Below are 21,755 nucleotides of genomic sequence, written 5' to 3'. Positions count from 1 at the left end.
TTTAATTTAAATCACACATCAGATCAAACCTAGATTTATTTTTTATATTAAATCACAAACCCAGAACTAGAGGCTTCTGAGTTTAAAAATGTGACACGTGTCAACACCTGACACGTCACCAATCACGTTTAAATTGAGTTTCAATCAAGCGGCAATCACGCCTAATTTAGGTAGTTTTATTTTTGAAAAATATTCATAAGCCATCATTAATTTCAGACCACGAATGATAACCCAGAAACTTATAGCATTAATCGTTAATTTCAAAAATAATATCCTTCTTCCTTAGAGATTTAGAATATTTATTTAATCATTTCCTTTATTTCTACAGAATTTTCAAATTGATTTTTTAGTTTAAATCACAAATGAAATCTTTATTTTGTTTTCCTTATTAATAATAATTTTTATTTTTATTTTTAATTTAAATCACAAACCAAAATTTTGTTATAATAAAAAAAATTATTATAAAAAAAATTTAAATCACAAATCAAAATTTTATTTATTTTTTTATATTAAATCACAAATCCAGAACTCAGAGGTTTCTGAGTTTTACCGCTCTTATAATACCATTTTTGCAAATTTAAATTGTGTTTGTGAGAAATAAAATATGTCAAATGAGATGTCATTGCGTAGATCTCAAAAAGTTATGTGGAATCAATCAAAAAAAAAAGAATTACCTGATTTGGATACCCGAGTCAAAAGTTATGGTCTTCAGAAGTTTTATGATTAAATTATTTTTTTTTTTAAAAATATGACACGTGTCAATACTTGATAAGTGACGCACAATTTAGGCGTCATTGGTGTCGCCCAAAATGGGTGTCTTATTGTGCAATAAATGTGTAATTATTTCCAAAACTATAATAAATGCGTAATTAATTTATTAAAAGCATTAAATAAATTTTTTTGCCTTATTTTTTGAGTAAAGCTTCTTTTGGTTCGCTAATAAAAAATACGGTTCCCACTATTATCCTTTACAAAAAAAATACTCATATCAATCCTTTTTTAGAGACTAAATTGGATCTTCATTGAATTTTTGAGTGACCATATTTTCAAAGAATTGGAATTGTAGAAGGATCAAAAGTTGATTTTTTTATTAAGGGACAAAAGTGGAGACCGTGTTTTTTGTTAAGGACCCAAAATGGGGTTTTACTCTATTTTTTTAACGTAAAATATTGATAAACAATCATCTAATCTATCAGCTAATAGGGGTGTTAGCGGTCTGGATTGGATTGGTTTTGGAAGCAAAATTCATCCGATCCAATCCCTTCGATTTGATCATATAATCCTCCATTCGGTTTTGATTTGTTTTCAAATCCGATCCGATCCAATCCAATTTTTTTCGGTTTGGATTGGATCGGTTTTCGGTTTTTTTAAAATCCTAAAATTTATTTCATGATTATTGTGCAAATAACATCTTTTGTATATATTGACTTTGTAAATTAATTTTTTTTGAAATACAAAAGCATTAATAAACTATAATATAGTTTTTTTTTTTTGGTAATGAGATATGAAGCTCTACAAAGATAAAATTTTGTTGATGAGATGTGACTAGATTTTTTTTTGGGTTTAGTTAATGGGCTAATGGGTCTTAGATTTAGAAATTTTTAGGCTATGATTAGGGAAAGACCCAATAGGTAGAGAGGAATTAATATATTGGATCGGTTTTCATCAACCCATCCAAAAACCGATCCAATCCAATTAAAATTTGCGGTTTTTAATCGGTTTTCGATTTTTCGATTTTCGGTTTATTCAGTTATCGGTTTTTCGGTTCGGTCACCGCGGTTTGAATCGGTTGATGAACACCCCTATCAGCTAAGCTGTTAAGTGAAGACTTATCAATGATTTTTTATATTATATATTTGTTCTGTCCTAAAGACAGAGATATCTAGCTCAAAGGACTAGTGAGTTTATCTTAGATCTAGGTTCTCTCTCTGAGGTATTTATGAATTAGATACTCTTGAGTATGGCAGATCATTGTGCACAAGTAAAAGGAAAATGACTTTTGCCAACATAACATTAAAGGGAGAGAGAATAATTCATACATATAGGTTTTACCTCTTATTTATAGAGTTTACCGGTCGGTATTGGAATTATGGACCTTTTGTACTTCTTCTAGCAGCCCAAGCCGAAGTCAGATACTGTCGTCTTAAAATTGATAACTTTGATTAATATTCTCCTTTGATTATATCATATTCATATTTGAATTGTTCCTTATTGGGTCATATACTAAATGGGTCTCGTATTTGAGTCCATAACAATTTCTATAACACCTCTCACAAAAAATTCCAAAAATCTCGTAATCACAAATACTCTGATATCATAATAAATAATTATCTCGCCTAATAGTTCAAATTGTTAAGTTAAGATCCATAAATAATGTTTTTATTTTTCTAATAAATAATCTTTTATCAACCGCACATTTAATTTGACAAATGAAAATTGTACATTATAAAATAACGAAAGACAGCAAAAAGCAAACTTTGAACGTAACAAACAAATAAATACCATTCAAATGAGACCCACCTAAAGAAGATTTATACCCACTAGCAAGCAAAATGCTAAGTTTTACGCGTTAATTTGGTCCAATATTATTATCCCAAAAACTTATGTATGTTGGGAGTTGAATAAATTACAGCTCATGACGAACTTGACGAGAGCAACATCAATGCCTTTTTATATTTTAAAATTGAATTTTTCAATGAAAATTATATTATCTCTTTATCTACAATGCCGGCAAATTTGACACAAAAATAAATCTAGGTGAAATCCAGTCATTTTACTGATCAGTTCGAATATGAATGGTATTTCCTGAATAGCTTAAGTCAACACGAAAAAGTTTAATTAATTCTAGCTGGAGCTATTTTCCGTCACTGCGTCGGCGTTATGGTCATTTTCATGTCATCCTCGAAGTAGTGGCGAAGGAAGAGACATTCAATTTTCACTTTTTCGAAGGAAACCGAGAGAAGATGACAAAATGAATTTAGGAAAATATATACAATATCTAATGCACATGTAAAAAGCGAGTCGAATCCTTTTTTTTTTAATGAATTTTACCCATTTTTTATGTATTATATTAAATAAAATTATCTTATATAATATGAAAAATATATTTCCTTTGATATTATTGCTATAACTTACCGCAACTTGCTTACCATTTTTGCCATTTGGACAATGAGAAATAAGCAGCATTACAGAGACTCGAAGGTTCCCCGTGCTTCCCTTCGATGTAGTAAAGTTAGGGAAATTTTGCGATTTTTTTTTTTTTTGGAATATAGTTTCTTATATACTTTCACTCGCTCGTGTACCAAGGAATTGAGTAGCTGGGGTCTCCGGTATCATATTTTGAAAGGGTTTAAAATCTTAATTTTGAAACTCTCGAATTGGATTAGTCAAAAAACGATAAACTGATTGAAATATCTCTAACAAAAAAAAAAAATTCTTATATTGTATGAGATAATTTATTTAATGCAACACATAAAAAAATAAATAACATCCACCAAGGAAAAAAGAAAAAAAAACTGAATCCCATCAATTTTTTTATGTAACGTATGAGACAATTTATTTTATACAACTTTGAGAAACTATATTTTTTTTTATTGTGGTTACGAAGTTTCTAATACTTCAACTAATCTAATTAATTTGAATCGCCAAATTTTTACTTTCAAATGACCTGTGATTTATCAGGTAAGAGACGTGCAAAAGTAACTATTGAATTTTCAACTCTCATTAAATTTATTTTTAAGTGAAAAGCTTAATAAAATGAAAGATTGTCCTAATAAATTTTGAAATAGGATATTATTTCTATCAAATAATGTTATAATCATAACTTAATCATTAATTTTTATCAATCAACGGTTATTATTTTCACAAATCAAATTCATTAATTAATTATTAATTCGAAATAAATAATAACTGTTGATTGATAAAAATCAACGATTAAGATATGCTAGTAATATTAATATTAATATCATTTAGTAATAACAATATCCTATCACTACAAGAAAATTGATATTTGGAGGCTGTTTAACTGAGACGGTTTCAATTAAACCGCCTCCAATTGATACATAGAGGCGATAATTTCGGCGGTTTAATTGATTCAAGGCGGTTCACATGAAACCGCCTCCAAATGTGTACTAGAGGCGGTTGAAATAACCACCTCTATTTACCATTTAGAGGCAGTTACATTAAAACCTCCTCTAATTGCTACCTTTAGAGGCGGTTATACCATAACCACCTCCAAATATATATTAGACGCAGTTAAAATAACTGCCCTTATTGACCATTTAGAGGCGGTTTAGATATAAGCGCCTCTAAATGTAGCAATTAGAGATGATTTTAATATAACCGCCTCTGAATGATAAATAAAGACGGTTTTATAACCTTCATTTTGAAGTCCCACATTCGATGACACTTGTTTCTCCTTCTCCATTCCCTTCTATATAACAATCCACACTAAGACACTCATATACAAAATTCAACAAGTTATTTATATTCCAACTGATAAAAATTATATTAACTTTTAAAAATAACAATTTTAATATTAAAAATTTAAAATTTAAATAATTTTAACTATTTAAAGGCGGTTACACGTTATTTGGAGGCAGTTAAAATAACCGTCTCAAATTATCTTTTGGAGGCGGTAGTGGTCGCAATTAAAATAACCGCCTCAGAATATGATTTGGAGGCGGTTAGAATACCGCCTTAGATTGTCATGTAGATGCGGTCATTCCAGCGATTTTTCAAAACTCCTGTATTTTGCCTCGCGACGGTGATAAACGATACGGTTTATGAACCACCGAACCAGGCATTTAAAAACGGTTTGAACCGCCTCAAAATACAAATATAACCGCCTCTAAAAATCAATTTTCTTGTAGTGATCCCTTAAATTTTAAGTGTAATATATGTTGCATCTCTCAACCATGATTTATAGTGTTGTTTATAAAAAAAAATTATTAATAACCTTGATAGTGCTTCGATCATATTATTTGCACTAACTCTTGTCAACACCAAGTATTAAAGTCCCATGTTATAATTATGTTAATAAAAAGAATGCAAATAATCGATTCAACTTAAAATCTTAAGATTTTAGATTAGGCGATTTTATATCTTTCTAACACATTCACTTACGCAAGAGCTTAAGCTCAAAAGTGAAGGACTGTGATGCTTTAGTTCTTATACTATGTAAAGTGTCAATTTAATTCAAAAGTTAAGCTAGTGGGTAAGGCTAATTTTATATTTATCTAATTCACCCTCTCATACAAAGTTCACTAGGTTTGAAAGATGAACAATGCACAGGCTTATTTACTTGTGCTAAGAAACATCCACAATACTTAATTATTTATTAATTTAATGAGGGCGATGTTGATTGAACTTGTAACTTTAAAGTCACGAAGGTTCTGATACTGTGTAAAAAATCAATTCAACCCAAAATCTTAAGATTTTGAATGAGATTATATTAATTATTTTATATCTATGCCAATATAACATTTTCACCAAGATTCAGAAGCTTAAATATTTAAAAAATAATAAAAAAATAGCCACAATAAAAGTACATCTCAAACCTGAAATATCAGACGACAGTACAAAACCACAAAACGAGAGAACCTAATAGCGACAAGTGATGACAGGAACAGTTGCAAATATGCAATATCATGAAGTTGGGCCATTCCAGCCCAGAAAATGTGGAGACGAAGTTGGGCCTGAGCACGAATTACATATCTTCAAATATATTGAATGCTATTGGTTTGTTATGCTTTCTTTTGTAAACTTAATTCCAGATTCTCCTCCAAATAAGTGTGAGATTGCAGTTCCAAGAATTTCAAATGGCTCATTATTCGTTTTGGTATAATAGGTCCAACATGCTATGTGCGCAGGTTTTGGAACTTCCCTATAGTTTGGATTTATCATATAAGGTAAGGTCTTTTACTTTCATTTTCATGACAGCCTAGCAGAACATGAAATGGTTTAGTTCTACCTAGAGAAAAACTTACACACCTGACTTTCCAGTTTCCACTAAACAATTATTGGCCCTGATTTTCCAATTCTATGGGGAAGAAAAAGAAAAAATGTGTTTTCTCTTTTTATTATCTTGTATATCCTGTTCTAGACTCAACAGTATACACATTCAAACAAGGAAATAAACTACCGTGACTCAGAGCCCCCTCATAACTGGAATCCACATCTTTCTCACATCCATTGACTACATTGTACCTTTATAATTGAATTATACCCGAGTCAATATTTTGTGGGGTACATTATTATTATTATAATAATATGGATTGATTTAAAATTACAAGTCACCGTTATAAGAGAAATGTTAGTTGCGTTTACTTTTTGAGCAAAGGCATTACACCAACTATTCAGGGAATAAATCTTTAGTATAATTGTTATTTTATTTTGTAACATGTGCATAAAAAATAGGAAAAAGTTCACCAATATTTCGGTGATTTGATATAGTGGTTTGAGTAGGCTGTATTAGGTTATGTATTTAATTCTGACTTGTATCAACAGCAACAAAAATATTCCTTTGTCAGATTTTGTGATATTTTTATTTACATGTCATAAAATGAATGACAGATACACTAAATCAGTTGCACTAAAGATTAATTCATAACAAAAATGGGAGGAAAAAATAATTAAAGGTAATAATCAACCTAAAAGATTTCTGTACTGCACTTTTTTCTTTGCATTATCATTCCTCCCATTTTGGAGTTTTATATGTTTACATCAACATGCTCATCCCGATTTTCCAACTTAGTCATACTTTTTGTAGAGTACAAAAAATAAATAAAAAATAAAAAGATGATTACAGAAAATTTCAAAACAGAAACAACACAAACTGTTTAAGAAAAATAGATCTTCATCATTAATATTTGTATTTCATATTCACTTGTGTAAAACATTTCAATGGGACATGCTACAGCTAGATTGAGAGTATAACTCGGCCTTTATGCACTGTAACCTTTTTTTTTTAATTTGTTAATTTAAAAAAATAGTACTAATCTCGAAAATATTTAACAACCAATTATGCACTGGACCGCTGAATAGCATCATGCCATTTAAATTTGGCAGAAGTCAGAAATAAACAATGAATCCGTTGAAGTGATTGGCCAATCGAAAGAATAGTCCATAGATATTAACAAAGAACATTTATCAATATTAATAACCTCTGTATTTAAGGCTATGACTATGATTGATTACACGGTCCCTACACAACTGTATCAAAAGCAGAAAGGCTCACAGCTAAGCACAATCACACCGACAAATAGAAAAAAGATCGTAGAGAAAGATGTTCAAATAAATTTTTCTTGTTTCCATATAAAAATTTACAACTTGAAAATTTCATTCTAAGCCTAAACTCCACTACTACCCCATTCCTTAAAACATTTCATGCAAGCAGCAACGATTTGCTGCAATGGAAAAGCATTAATCAAAAGTTTCCCATTTTGTTGTTACTACAACTGAGTCAGAAGAAGCATTTCCCTGTGTCCCCTTCATGTGCTGCTTTTGAACACCAGAATGCACCTTGCTCTCCCGTGGCATCATGTTATCTTCATTTTTAAGGGGAATTGAGTTTGGCCTTGGAATCTTCAACATATCTAGAGTCTCAATGTGCTTCTGAATTCTCCTTACCTTCACATAAATTTTTCCAAAACGTACAACGTAAATGACATAAAATATCAATTGATATATTGCAGTTTTGAAAATCAAGAGTTACCTGCTCTCTTCTCTGCAATTTAAGTTCACCTTCAACGTAATTTTCATCAAATGTAATCAACATTCTCATCAAATTTTCTGTCAAACTCTCTACATCCAACTCTGCTATAATCTCACCTTTAGAAGCACCAACCTCCAAAGCTGCAACCTACACAATTTCATTGAATGAAAGCCATTTTACAATGTGGAAATTATAAGTGAAACTCTACATGTTATTTGTAAAACTAGATACCTTCTTGGCGAGTTTGTCAACCTCCGAGTTGATTTCCGTTAAGGATTTTGAAGTCTTTTCCTTTTTTGCAATTTTTAACTTCTCGAGTGTCCTTCTTTCTCTACTCTCAATGTCCTCAAGCAGCACCAATTTTGATCCATCTTTGACTCTCTCAACATCAAGATATGATTTTGAATCTCTCTCTTTTTTCTTGAAAATCAACTTCTGATCCTGAGCATGTAATCCCGTAGGTTCTGTCAACATTTTCTTCAATTCCCCTAGCACCCCAAAGAACCATATTCAAAAAATAGATCAACTTATAATCAAAATAATCTCTGAAAAAAAAAAAAAAAAACCACAGAGATAGGAATTTCTAAAGCTGCATGTACCAAAACTTGCATGAGAACTGATACGAATTTCGTGATAAGATGAACCATACTTGACTTTAACTTTGATGGTGGACACAGATGTAGAATTTTGATTCACATCTGAATTACGCTTTTGCACAAGCATTCCTCCTGGCCTTAATTCCCATTCAGAAACATTTGTGCTGCCATGACCACTATTGTCACTATTTTTGCCCCTTGAAAACATGATGTTGAGCTTTGACTTTGTTGTTGTTCCTTTGTGTGTCGTCTTTGATTGCATTCCAAGTTTTGTGGGGGTAATGGAAGAATGTGCTCCTATGTTTTTCAGAGCAAAAAGGGCATCTGGGAGGAAAACCGAGAAAGAAAAAAGAACCTTGACTTGCCCAAAAGCCTCTTCTTCATGATGAAGGGCAATGTAAGAAAAAAATATGGAAGAATAAAAAAAAAGACAAAGTCCAAGGAAGTAAGATTAGTATAATTTAGAGGGATGCTAAAGCTTCAACCTTGAACTTTGTGGTGTCAGCAAAAACTAGCAGTCGGTGGAAAAAAAAAAAGGAATGGTCCTAACATTAAGTGCCAGAATTTGAAGAGAAGAAACAAGGGATATATAAAGAGGGAAAAGGTAAAATCAGACTTGGTAACGTGCAAGAAGAGACAAGGGATTATACTACAAAGTCTTTTGTCAAATTTACAGTTTTATATTGTTTTGGAGATAAAAAGAATGAAGAAATTAATGAGAAGATAAGGATAAATACATAGTTGTCATGGCAGAAGTAACTTAAAGAGGAAGAGAAAAAAAAAAGCGAAGAATTGCAGTTTGTTGCTTGAATTGGAAAACCAGAATGCTATGATCACTGAGAGGTAAAAAAAAAAAAAGGAGGAAAGGAACAGTGAAAAAAGCTGCAGCAAAATCTGGAGCCAGTTGGCAATTGTATATTTGCTTGATCGTTGAAGATTTTATCTAAATATAAGAATATTCCTATTCAGTAATAATCAGTAATTAATGAGCAGTATATACTCAAATCACAGTTACGATTAAATGCCTCATGGTTTTCTACAAATTACACTCAATTTATGATTACAACGTTTCTTTTGATGTCATTGTGAATGTGATTATCCCCACAGTTTGGGCGCTGAAAGCTGTAATTAAATGCCAGGCTATTAATTGCATGTTTGTTTTACCATTCGAAATGTCAAAATTATGGTTTAACAAAAATTACAAAGGGAAATACTTTTGTAGAAAAATAGTTACATCATGTTGTAAAAATAAAATTACAAATGGAACCCACAGGTAAGAGGAGAAATAAAAAAAAAAAATGATGGGTCCACCCTTCTTCTGTGTATGTAAGAAAATTGTTTCTCTCATGTAAAATATAAGTATATAACCAATTAGAAAAGACTAACTTTTACCCTAACCAGATTTTATAATCATAATTTAAAACTTTCCAAGTAGAAAACAAACCAGGCACTATAACTGCTAGCTTAATTACTGTTTGTAACGGACTAGACGCCTGTGATCTTTTGTTAATTAACAATCTTGAAAGTGTAATTAAAGTTGCACTTGGAAGTGATAGTATTTCTGCAGGTTTTGTCAGTTTTAATACAGGTGCATTTCTGAGAATTTGAAATGCTTGAATAGGCCTATGATAGGCAGTGCCTATCCAAAAATTTCTCAGTAAAATTACACCCTTATTTTCTGGCCCACATAGCAGGCATCAGTTTTGGACAAGAGACAACAAATTAACTTGCAGTGGTTTGAGAACTAAATAGTACAGTTATGCTATCATACATTAGAGTTCATGCGTCTTTGTCTGTAACAAAGATTTGAAAAATAGACCTGCTTGCAGAAATGGATAAGAGTCCAGAGCTAACAGAGCACATAAATAACAGAAATACAAGATGTTTCTAACATTTTCTTTAATAACTGCTTTTATCGACCCGCCAAGAAGATGTTTTTAACCACAGAAATACAATTGAATGCCAAAATCGAAAGTATAAAACAGCTCAACCATTTTCAAGACTGAAGGAGCTGCAACAAAACATTGAAAACCTGGGGCAGAACCCGTTGAAAGTGGAAACCAATTCTCTCCCATTATCTTAATCTGATTTCATAAACTCCAGAGAGAATAAACAGCATTGTCTGCCTCACTGTTCCTTCCGAGCTTTAGATCTGACAGGCTTTCCAGGTTTGATTACTTTACCAAGAAGAATCACAACAACAGGAACAATAGTTCCAATATAATACACGCTTCCATATGAGGTGATAGTTTCATGCAGACTTAATACCTATTCAGACACAATCAAAGAAACGATAGAATCTTGTAAAAATCTTTGAATTCTGTATTTGCATGTGTAAGACTGAGCATACAAATTGGACGGACGTGTGTGTAATGTGTTTGTATGTGTGAAGGAAAGAGAGAGAAAGAGAACCAACCATGAAACCAACACTAGAGTAATTTAGAACCAAAAGTGTATAAGTGAAATTCATAAACACCAACGCACTAGCCATTGTTGGAGGCACGGCTTGCTGCCATCTGTAAATGACTGTTTGAAAAGAAACACAGCAACACCAGTTAACTAACTGAAGAAAGTACAGCAAAGGAACGTAATTCAATAATTTACCTCTGGAACCAGCAATCATCAATGCTGATTGAACAAAGAATATGATGTATCCAGGATATAATCCCTGCAATAATAACGTCAAAATGTTAAAAGAAAAAATTTGATATGTCATGAAAGCCTTCCACATAAAGCATGGATTCAATAGTATAAAATAGCAGAACAGCAAAGTTACTTCATGCAAAACCTTCATCAGCTTGCTAAATTGGATAATGTTTTTTTGTTGAATTAAAAATACCGGAAGAAGTTAACAGATGTATGTATACCTTACATCAACCATCAAAAAGTGCGTAACTGTGTGTAATGATTAATTGTCTAATTATTAGTTATTCCTGAGAAACTACACATACAATTTAATGATGGTGAGTAAGCTTGAAACAATAACATTGCAGATACCAGTTAGAGTACTGTTAGTGTTGGATTCTGAATTAAAATCCCAAGGATTAAGGGATTGGATTAATCCAGAAATCATGGGATTATGAGCTTCCGACCACGGGACTGGCTCTGCAAATCTATTTTCTTCCTATAAAAGGTGTGATGATGAGATAAAATCTTTTCTTTATGTTCCTAAATTGAAATCTAATTTGATTTCAGTTTGCAAACCATCCAAGGATCAAAATTCTGCAGTATTTTTTCTCCTACTTCTTGTGAATTCCAGGATTTGACTTCGGGATGATGATTGGTAATGCTAAGGAACGAAGTGGTCTTTATTATTTCCTTGGTTCTTCAAAACCTCCAACACAATCAAAGTTTTACATATCTAATGTCTCGGACTATGATGTAATGCTTTGGCATAAACATTCAGGTCATCCTAGTTTCAATTATCACAAGTCCCTGAACCCAAAGTTATTTATCAATAAATGTTTCTTTTTTCCAATGAGAAAACTGTAAATGTGCAAAACAATCTGGGAAAAATCATCCTGAGCACTCTTATCAAAATTCAAAACCTTTTCACCTCATTCATAGTGACCTATGGGGTCCTGCTTGAATTTCTAATTTTAGTGGATAAAGATGGTTCATTACATTTATTGATCACACACGAATATGTTAAACCTATCCTATGAAAGACAAATCTGAGACAAGAGCCATATTCAAATAATTTTGCAACCTTTCAGATTCTTTAAACTGACAATGGCAAAAAAAAAAAAATTCTCATGAACTTGCAAATTACTTTGTTGAGTGATGGAACCCAGAAATTCACAGCAAGAAAACAACAATTAACAGTAAAATAGCACTTCTATTAACAACAATACAAGAAATACAACCATGAAAATACAGAAAAGATAAACCAAAAAAGACCTCACTCACTCTAAAGCCAAATACCTAGGCCAAAGAGATCCCAAGAGATCCTTTCCAAAACCCCACTCCAATATTCTGAATACATGAATATCTCACACTCCCACACACCCTCCTTATATTCTATTATTTAGGAATATTCTAGAATAGTTTCCCTAACAAACTAGCTAACTAACTAATCTTGCATTGCTAAACTTGGGCCCACTAATCCTAGCCCATCAATACTCCCCATTCAAAATTCACCTTGTCCTCAAGGTGAGGAAGATGATAGGGGATGTAATTGAACATCCACCAGGGTCCCATTGCTTAAAGCTTCTTAACCCCGTTGTCACTCCATTACCACTGAGGTCAGCCAGCTTCTTTGCAGTAGCCTTTGTCCCAACAGCAAACGTGTCAAACTCAAACACTACCCTTGGTCCATTCCATATGATGGTTTTGGGGGTATCCAATGCCTCACTAAATGTTTTAACCAAATCTGGATCAATATCCAATCTCATCTAGCCATCAGGGATAGCATATGCTGGCACGATCTTGTTGTTTGCATCAGGAGCATATTTGTCCGCAATCACCATGTCACTTGGTAACAAGAGAGACACCCATTTTGCCTAGGCTATTGCAAGTAATGACGTGGCAAGATCCAACATCGGAGCCCCATGCCTGTCACCACCCACGATACTATGCACACTCAAACGTATATCCCAGTTTTCCTCACCAGCCATTTGCTTACCCGCGTCGTCCCCTCCGCTCTCTCCCTCGACCCCAACGCCTAACAACATGTCGTGTAGTTGTGGGTTGCTACACACATGACCCGCAGAGAAAGGAGCATCACATCAGAAGCATAGATTGTGTCGTCGACGGCCAGTAGTCGTTTCCTCCGCTGTTAATCGCCAATATCTCGCACCTCCTTGGTCATCGTTGCTTCTGTTGGTAATGGAGCCTCCTTGTGTCAAATCTTGGCTTTTCACAGTCGCTATGTGCCTTAGGTTGGGACAGAATTCATTGGGTTGCTGTTGAGCCCCATTGGTTTTGATATTACCACTTGAATTGGGCCGGCAGTGATAAGTGTTTGGCCCATTTCGTGAACTAGAGCCCAATTCGAGAATTCCTTCTCCATTTGTGTTATTGGAATGAGCTGTAATATATTATCCTGATCCAGGCCCACTATCATTCAACCCACTACAGCTCACACTATTCACCATCTTCCCAGCAACGATTTCTTTCTATTCGTTTCTTTCATGCTTTTCTTCCTCACTTTGAGATAACGACATAATGCCCTCCATATTTGCTGTTGAATGTGACCAGATTTTAGCACGAATCTCCGCCTTCATCTTTTCCTCACGCTTTTCTTCTTGTTCTTCTTCAACCTCTGCCTCTTGCTTTTCTTCCTTAATTTCTTTTGTTCCTTTTTCGTACGCCTTTACCCCTACACCTTCCGCTCCATTTTTTTCCTTCCGATTAGTCAAGAATGTCGTCTGAACTTCGTATGGTTTCTCGTGAACAGAGATGTGGAACCTTTTTAGGACTGCAGAGCGAAGTCCCTCCCACGTGATTGTCGGATTTCTTGGTTTCCACCATTGGAACCACCCCTTGGCCCTTCCCTCAAAACAACTTGAAGCTTTCTCCACTTGTTTTTCAATAGGGATTTGGTTCACCCTAAGATAATGCTCCGCCTGAAAAATCCATCCATATGGATATTCTCCGGTAAAGTATGGCACCTCCTCCCTTTGTTTCATTGTTGCCTCCGGAACCCTCTCTCCGCTATCACCACCGTGAGCAACAACTCTATTTTCAGTAATTGATCTCCTTTTCCATGGGTCCACTCGATTAATGAGTGTCATTATCGTCTCTCTCAATTGACGAATAGAGACTTCCATTTCAACCATCCTTTCCTCCACACCATACAAGCTCTTCTCGACCTTCGTCAATCTGTGTTCCATTTTTTTTTTTCTTCTTCTTCTTCAGATCTGTGGATCGAAGAGCACTCCCAGGATTGTAGTGCTTTGATACCAAATTGATGGAACCCAGAAATTCACAGCAAGAATAACAACAATTAACAGTAAAATAACACTTCTATTAACAACAATACAGGAAATACAACCATGAAAATACAGAAAAGATAAACCAAAAAAGACCTCACTCACTCTAAAGCCAAATACCTAGGCCAAAGAGATCCCAAGAGATCCTTTCCAAAACCCCACTCCAATATTCTGAATACATGAATATCTCACACTCCCACACCCCCTCCTTATATCCTATTATTTAGGAATATTCTGGAATAGTTTCCCTAGCAAACTAGCTAACTAACTAATCTTGCATTGCTAAACTTGGGCCCACTAATCCTAGCCCATCATTGAGCAAGGCATATTCCATCAAAGCACTTGTGTTTACACTCCACAGCAAAATGGTATAACTGAAAGAAAAAGCTGTCATACTCTTGAAGTTGCTTGTTCCCTAATATTTTCAAGTCATTTATTAAATTCCTTTTCAGGAGCTGTTTTAACCTCTACAAATCATATCAATAAGCTTTCCTCCAAAACTCTTAAATTTCAGACCCACTAAGTTTCTTAATAAAATCTTTTCCCCATATCTGACTCTGAGTTCCTTCCCCCTAAAGTCATTGGGTGTACTGTGTTTGTTCATATGTCTAGTTCACTCAAGGCAAACTTGACCCCGTAGCAATTAAGTGCATCTTTTTTGGTTACTCTCCTACCCTAGAAGGATGTAAGTGCTATTGTCCTTCGACCAAAAAAATTCATAACTTCTATGACACCACCTTCTTTCCCAATGTTTCACTTCCGAGGGAGAATTCTAGTGAAGAGAAACATTGGGATCCATCCATGCCTCTTCATATCTCACTTCTCATTTCATTTCAAGACAAACCCACCATTCAATCAAGACCCTAAATGCAAATAGTTTATAACTCAAGCAGAAGAACTTATGAAACAAACTGCAGGGTGAACCTCAGGTTTACTCTAGAAGACCATGAGTTCCTCAAAAATCCAACTGTGCCAAATCTTGAGGGAGACACATAGGTTGATGAAGGTAATTACACAGTGAATGATATTGATGCTATTGTTGATGATCTTGATGTTCCTATTGCTATTAGAAAGGGAGTTAGGTCATGTACTCAACATCCCATATCCAATCATCTAACTTATTCTAAGCTGTCACCAAAGTACAAGGCTTTCATCACAAAGATTGATCAAATGAAGGTTCCCAAAAAATGTTCATGACACTCTTCAAGATCCGAAATAGAGGGATGTTGTAATGGAGGAAATGAATGCTTTAAATGAAAACAAAGCATGGGATGTAGTGAATCTTCCTTGAGGAAAGAAAGTGGTAGGATGTAAATTGATAAACATACATCGATACAAGGCAAGGTTGATAGCTCAAGGGTATACTCAAACCTATGGTATTGACTATGAAGAAAAGAAACTTCCGCTCCATTAGCCAAATTAATCTCTATCAAAGTCCTCATCTCTCTTGTTGCAACTCCTGATTGGGAATTGCACCAAATTGAAGTGAAGAATGGTTTCCTAAATTGAAACTTGCTTATATGAAGCCCACTCCAGGCTTTGAAGAAAATAAATCAGGTAAGGTGTGCAGGTTGAGGAAATCTTTATATGGATCAAGCAGTCTCTGGTTCATCAAATTTGGCTTGGCTATGAAACAGTTTGGGCACGCACAAGGACTGGCAGATCATACCCTCTTTGTTAAACAAGCTAAAAATAGAAAAAAAAAGTAGTACTTATAGTGAGTACTACAGATGACACTCAACGGATTAAAAGGCTTCAGGCAGAATTTAAGGTAAAAAATCTTGGACACAAAATACTTTCAATGTTGGGTTCCATTTGCAAGGTATGAGACTTAGAGTCCCACATTAGTTGTATGGGCAACTAATGTGGGGTTTATAAAGTCTTGGGCACTCCCACCCTTTGAGCTAGCTTTTGGGGTGGTGCATCCCAAGGTTCTTATCAAATGGTATCAGAGCATCCATCACATGGAGTTGTGCGTGGGGGCACGCACTAGGGAAGCGTGGTGGAATGTTGGGTTCCATTTGCAAGGTATGGGACTTGGAGTCCCACATTGGTTGTATGGGCAACTAATGTGGGATTTATAAAACCTTGGACAATCTCACCCTTTGAGCTAGCTTTTGGGGTGGTGCATCACAAGGTTCTTATCACATGGTATAAAATGTTGGCACCCAGCAAATCATTCACAAATGACTCCAAAATATTACTATTAATTCAAATATTCTCTGGAGACAAGCTCCTTTACATAACCAGCAATTAACCAGAACAAGCAACAACAGACCTCATAACTCGTAATACAGAACTCAACAAATAAATGAAGACACAAACAAATAACAATGCAGAAATCATTCGCATCTAATGATAAAAAGACCTCATACCCTGCTTCTAAGCACCACGCTTATTAGCCACCACATTCCACAACATGAATATTCTCCCCTCCCCACGTTCTCTTTCCATCCTCTTATATCAGTTTGGCCCCACCAGAATTCTCTTCACACGCACTCCCCATTTCCCCTTCACCATTTATTGCTTGCCACGTGGCCTCACTCATAACAAACTGCCCCTCTTTCATTTGCATTTACTAATAGTTGGTTATTCTCCAACTTTTGGGCCTTCCTTTTCCTCATATAGATCCTTTCAAATGGTTGTAAGGGCCCATCACTTGGGATGGAGATAGCAAGGAGCAAGAAAGGCATTTTCATTTCCCAAAGGAAATATACTCTTTATCAACTAAAGGAGACTGGAAAACTTTGGTGCAAGGCTGCTGGAACTCCTCTAGACAGAAATTGGAATTCATAAAATGAATGAAAAAATCCTCTTTATGGCGAGGGAATCCCACCAGGACTTCATAGGGAAGTTGATTTCCCTGTCTTTCACTAGACCTCTAGACCTAACATTGCTTACAATGTTAGCGTGAAGACTCAGTTCATGTATTTTACTACTAAGAGATACTTAGATGCTATTAATCAGATCATTTGCTACCTCAAAAGGGTCTTCCGACAAAGGAGTATTGTTCCAAAAAAATAGTAACCAAGGATTGAGTGCTACATAGATGCAAATTGGGAAGGCTCAATAGCATACGCAAAGTCAATTATTGGGTATTGCAAAAAAGTGTGGGGAGATTTTGTGACTTGGAGAAGCAAAAAACAATCTGTGGTCTGCAAGAAGTACGGCTGAGGCATACGCATAATACAAGGAAATCGTTCAAGAAGTTTGAGAACTGATTTGGATAAGTAGGTTACTACAAGACCTATTTATTCCACTTGAAGGTCTTACGAAAACATACAGTGATAGCAAATCAGCTATTAGAATAGTTCATAATCCTCTAATACGATATGATGAAGCATGTGAGAATTGATAGAAATTTCATCAAATGAGAAATTGAAAATGGAATTTTCAACCTACATTGTGTCAACCAAGTCACAAGAAGTTGATATGTTTACAAAAACCTTGCTGAAGAAAGAATTTGATTTGAATGTTAGCAAGCTGGAATGATCGAAATCTATTCACCGGCTTGAGGGACTCCAAACTAATATCCCAAGGATTAAGGGATTGGATTAATCCTGAAATCATAGGATTATTAGCAGTAAATTTATTCCATTTTCTATTTTTGGTAGTTTACTGTCTATAGGCTGAAGTTTTGGTGATGTTATTCGTTTTTTAATTCCTTTTTTCTCTCCCAACAGCATGCTATTCTAGTGTATATATTGTAACCTTTTATTCTGAACAAAAATAACAGAGAGTAATTCTCAGTGCCTCTATGTTCAATTAGAAAAAACAATCAATTTAAAATGCAGCAAAAATTTTACTCACATGCCAAATAGCACTGACGGTTTGTGTGGCAAGTAGCTGAAAGAAACCCGGTTTCTTCCCATTCTGAATAAGCCTTTCGTAAACATCTAGCAAAACAAGAACAATAACAACGTTACTACTTCAAACTTCATAGTCAACCCATATGAATGAAAGGTAAATCGGTAATCTACATTAAATTTCAATTTTGCAACTTGCCTAGTTTACAGGGTAAGAAGAAGGGAAAAAATGACAATCCAGTGTGGGTTTGCTTTATCATTTTTTTTGGTTCAGGTTTGATGGCTTGATCATGCTATAATAATTGTTAGAACTCAAGAAGAGAGATTATTTTGATATGATCAAACAAATCCTTGATACAGACTAATTAAAGAACCACAGAGGTAACCACCTAAAAAATATTATAGCCAAATTGTTACCAGAACTTGAAACTTATCCAGCTAGGACCCTAAATAAAATTTCATGCCTAAAATAGAAAGATGTCTATATTCTATTTAGATCTCTAAAGAAAAGCATCCAAACTCAACAGCAAGAAACTCACAATGACGAAGCCAGGTGCTGACTTGTATATTCCACACAGTTGGAATCACAACTGCACTCTTTGCAAGCTCAACACCTAATATATCTACATTTTTGGCCCGGTCCCAGCGCGGCTTTGGTGGAGATGAATCAGTCCAGCCACTGAAACCCAGGCCAGAGATGATAATAGAAGCTTCTGAAATTGACCAAATGAAATAATATTTCCAGCGTGCCGTAAAACCGGACATATACTGGTAACCCAACTTTTTCCAGAATCCCCATTCATGGTATACAGGATCAGTAAACCTGGACAGAGGAAAATAAGGCACAAGGTATAAATACAAGGCCATGCAAAAACCAGCTTGGAGAAGAGCTCGAATGGTTGCCCCAAGAGGTGATGGTGGTGGTCTTTTAGCTTCAGAGCTCCAAATCTGCAAATAATAATAAAAGACTTAAAGATTGAAATAGTAAATATGGTAAAAGTTATTTATGAGCATAAAAAAGAGAAACTGAAACTGCTACTGACATTTTTGTACCCCGCTGTGTGTTTATTTATCAATTATTATTAATCAAAACCCAAATAAACATACCCCCTTTCTTTCTGTCCAATCAAGATAATCCTTCATTTCATAAACTGGACCAGCAAAGTGACTCCCACAGCATAGACAGTAACCAATATACTCAATTGGCGAAGGCAAATTGATCAACCGGTATTTCTTCTGAGCCTCACGCAAATCATCCTTTTTCAACAATCCATCATTATAATTAATCGAGCACGAGATGACCTTCAGTGTCAAAACCATTAAAGCCCCTAATACCAATTCAATACCACAATCAATAATCCACCCACCACCACAAATAACCAGAACAAGAAAGTTAATGCCTTAAATAATAATAATAATAATAATAATAATAATAATAAAAATAATAAAAATTGAAAAAAACAATGAATTAGCACTCACCAGTGGCATCGATGCCACCTTCCTTCCATGCATCTCCACTCATGTAATACACATGGCTACATACAAAAACGCACACCAACGGTAAAGAAAAAAAAAAAGTGGCACAATTGAATCGTAACCCTGCATGCATAAAGAGATAGATAGATTAATTATACCAGCCAATGAGGTAGCCGAATCCCAAGAAGAAAGTGAGGATCCCACATCGTTGGCGAAAGAGAAGCATGGAAGCGTAGCCGAGTAACATGGGAACTAAAAAATGGAGGTTGGAAGAGAAGCCAAAGGAGAGGTAAGAGAGAAAAGCACCGACGGCGGCGGAGTAGAGGTGTTTGGGGAGGCGACCGGGAACGAACCGCCATAGGAAGCTGAAGGGAATGGTGGCGACGAAACAGAGAAGGAACCGAAGAACGGGGACTGATACCCCAATTGAAGCAGCCATGGAATCCAATTGAAGCTCCATGGCCAAGGCTATGGTTCGATTGAAAACGTTGGTGTCTCTGTGTGTGTGGATGTGAGTTCGATCGAGGTTCGTTGCCTTCAAAGGTTGAAAACGAACCTTTGAACTTGTTAACAAGTTTCGTGAAATGACGTGGATGCCCTCACCACACCACCTACTTAAGGCTTCCACTTAATAAATATTAAGGCTTTTTACTGCTCTGACCGCACGAATCTTCCTTCGAATGTTTCTCAGGAACTCCGTCAACTTAATTAAGGTTTTTTTTTTTTCTGAATTGTTCTGTTGCAGATAGTACAACATTTAAATGCAAAGAGATCAATGCTGATTTTAACTGATATGATCATTGATTGGAACTTTTTTAAAATTTTGAATTTTAATTGATATTCAATTTATAATATTTTTTACTAAAATTCTTTAGGAGGTGTATTGGATTAGAATTTTAAAATATTTTTATTGAGATAAAAAATCTTATAGATTTTTAAAGATTATTTAGAATCGGAGGGATTTTTAAAGATTTTTTCAAAAGACTATTTTTACAATCAAGATTTTATAAGATTGAATTTTAAAAGATTTTAATAAAATTTATAAGACTTGAAAGGATAATATGGATTAATAAGATTTTAAAAAATCATATGAATTTTTAACAAACATTCAAGATTACAAGAGTTGATAAAAAATAACAAAGAAATACAATGATATTAATAAAAAAAATAAAACCTAATATAATTTTCTCAATCAGTAAAATATAATATAATTTTTAACAAACATTCAAAATTATTAAGCAACAACTCTTTACATATCTAAAGTTATACTAGTCCTCCACGCATTGATTTGATCAATGGGTTAAAAATTATCTTCTCCATTTGGCATCAGAGCTATGCATATATGATTATAAGATCCAATCTTTTTATTTATTAAAATAATTCTAAATTTGTATATAGAACCTAAAGTTCATGATAAAATTTCGTTTGGAAATTTTTGCAATTGATCTTGGAAATCTTGGGGTTTTTATTCTACGTGATGAGAGTTTTCTAACTATATATCATATGCATGTTTTCATTGAGTATTCTAAAAAAATTTCGAATCTGAATTTTTAGATTTTATTACATGAAAGTTTAGAAAAATTCTCAAATTATTTTCAATCGATACATTAAAACCTTAAATTGTTTTGGGGCTTTTGAAAAACAAGTCTTTAATTATCTATTGACACAAAAATTGTTTGAAATCATTTTCTATAGCTAAAGAATTTCGTTCATAAATATATTATTACGAAATATAGGGTTCATATTAGAGCTGGCAAAAAGGGCCGAGCCCCCCGCCAAACGGGGCGGGGCGGGCTGAGTTTCTCAAACCTGCTGCCTGCCAAGCCTGCCAGCCCGCCCGGGCTAATCTTTTTTTTAATTTTTAGTGTAGAATGTCACGTGCTTGGCGGGCAGCCCACCCCGCCCGCCCAAACAAGGCAGGGCGGGCTGAGATATCTAGCCCATCTTTGAAGGCGGGGCGGGCCAACCCGCTTTTTGGCGGGCTAGGGCGGGGCGGGCAGCCCGCTTTGCCACCTCTAGTTCATATAATGAAAGTTTCAATATTTCTTTAAATTGATATTATTTCATTGATGTAAAAAAAAAATTAGTTTGAGGGTTTTAGCTCACCTATTGTTTTTCTTCTATTTTATGTTGTTTTTATACAAAAATCATACATTTTTGTGCCAAGAAAAATCGCAACCCATAGTTTGAAAATTCATTTTTTAAACTTCTAAAAGCTCTCAAAAATCTG

General features: G+C 34.5%; 2 protein-coding genes across 2 annotated transcripts; both read right to left on the bottom strand.

Annotated features, from left to right (window-relative positions):
- Nucleotides 1-7,422: 7,422 nt before the first annotated feature.
- Nucleotides 7,423-8,533, bottom strand: LOC133307684 (BAG family molecular chaperone regulator 1-like). Its single transcript, XM_061508238.1, has 4 exons — nucleotides 8,314-8,533; nucleotides 7,946-8,202; nucleotides 7,715-7,861; nucleotides 7,423-7,629 (listed from the first exon to the last, which is right to left on the bottom strand). The coding sequence occupies exons 1-4, from the start codon at nucleotides 8,516-8,518 to the stop codon at nucleotides 7,423-7,425; spliced, it is 816 nt and encodes a 271-aa protein (XP_061364222.1). The 5' UTR covers nucleotides 8,519-8,533.
- A 1,451-nt stretch (nucleotides 8,534-9,984) lies between these two features.
- On the bottom strand, nucleotides 9,985-20,035 carry LOC133307673 (lysophospholipid acyltransferase 1-like). The gene is made up of 8 exons (XM_061508226.1): nucleotides 19,684-20,035; nucleotides 19,529-19,584; nucleotides 19,157-19,377; nucleotides 18,589-18,997; nucleotides 18,054-18,139; nucleotides 10,915-10,978; nucleotides 10,727-10,836; nucleotides 9,985-10,578 (listed from the first exon to the last, which is right to left on the bottom strand). Exons 1-8 carry the CDS (start codon nucleotides 19,983-19,985, stop codon nucleotides 10,438-10,440), a joined length of 1,389 nt encoding a protein of 462 aa, XP_061364210.1. The 5' UTR covers nucleotides 19,986-20,035; the 3' UTR covers nucleotides 9,985-10,437.
- Nucleotides 20,036-21,755: the final 1,720 nt, after the last annotated feature.

This window comes from Gastrolobium bilobum, unplaced genomic scaffold, assembly GCF_033153095.1.
Source record: "Gastrolobium bilobum isolate Gb01-03AN ecotype WA unplaced genomic scaffold, APGP_CSIRO_Gbil_v1 utg3850, whole genome shotgun sequence".
Classification (NCBI taxonomy): Eukaryota; Viridiplantae; Streptophyta; class Magnoliopsida; order Fabales; family Fabaceae; genus Gastrolobium; species Gastrolobium bilobum.
Note: the sequence above shows the minus strand (reverse complement) of the source record. Positions and strands in the feature narration are given on the sequence as shown.

Bases quoted from the DNA above. Each gene is read 5' to 3' on its own strand.
- LOC133307673 (XM_061508226.1), bottom strand. From the start codon at position 19,985: ATGGAGCTTCAATTGGATTCCATGGCTGCTTCAATTGGGGTATCAGTC. The intron at 10,837-10,914 runs GTAAATTATTGA...CTTTTCAAACAG, and splicing joins GATGATTGCTGGTTCCAGAG to TCATTTACAGATGGCAGCAA. The intron at 10,579-10,726 runs GTTGGTTCTCTT...GTGTCTGAATAG, and splicing joins ACTCTAGTGTTGGTTTCATG to GTATTAAGTCTGCATGAAAC.
- LOC133307684 (XM_061508238.1), bottom strand. From the start codon at position 8,518: ATGTTTTCAAGGGGCAAAAATAGTGACAATAGTGGTCATGGCAGCACA. The intron at 8,203-8,313 runs GTACATGCAGCT...TTGGGGTGCTAG, and splicing joins CAGTTCTCATGCAAGTTTTG to GGGAATTGAAGAAAATGTTG. The intron at 7,630-7,714 runs GTAACTCTTGAT...ATTTATGTGAAG, and splicing joins AATTGCAGAGAAGAGAGCAG to GTAAGGAGAATTCAGAAGCA.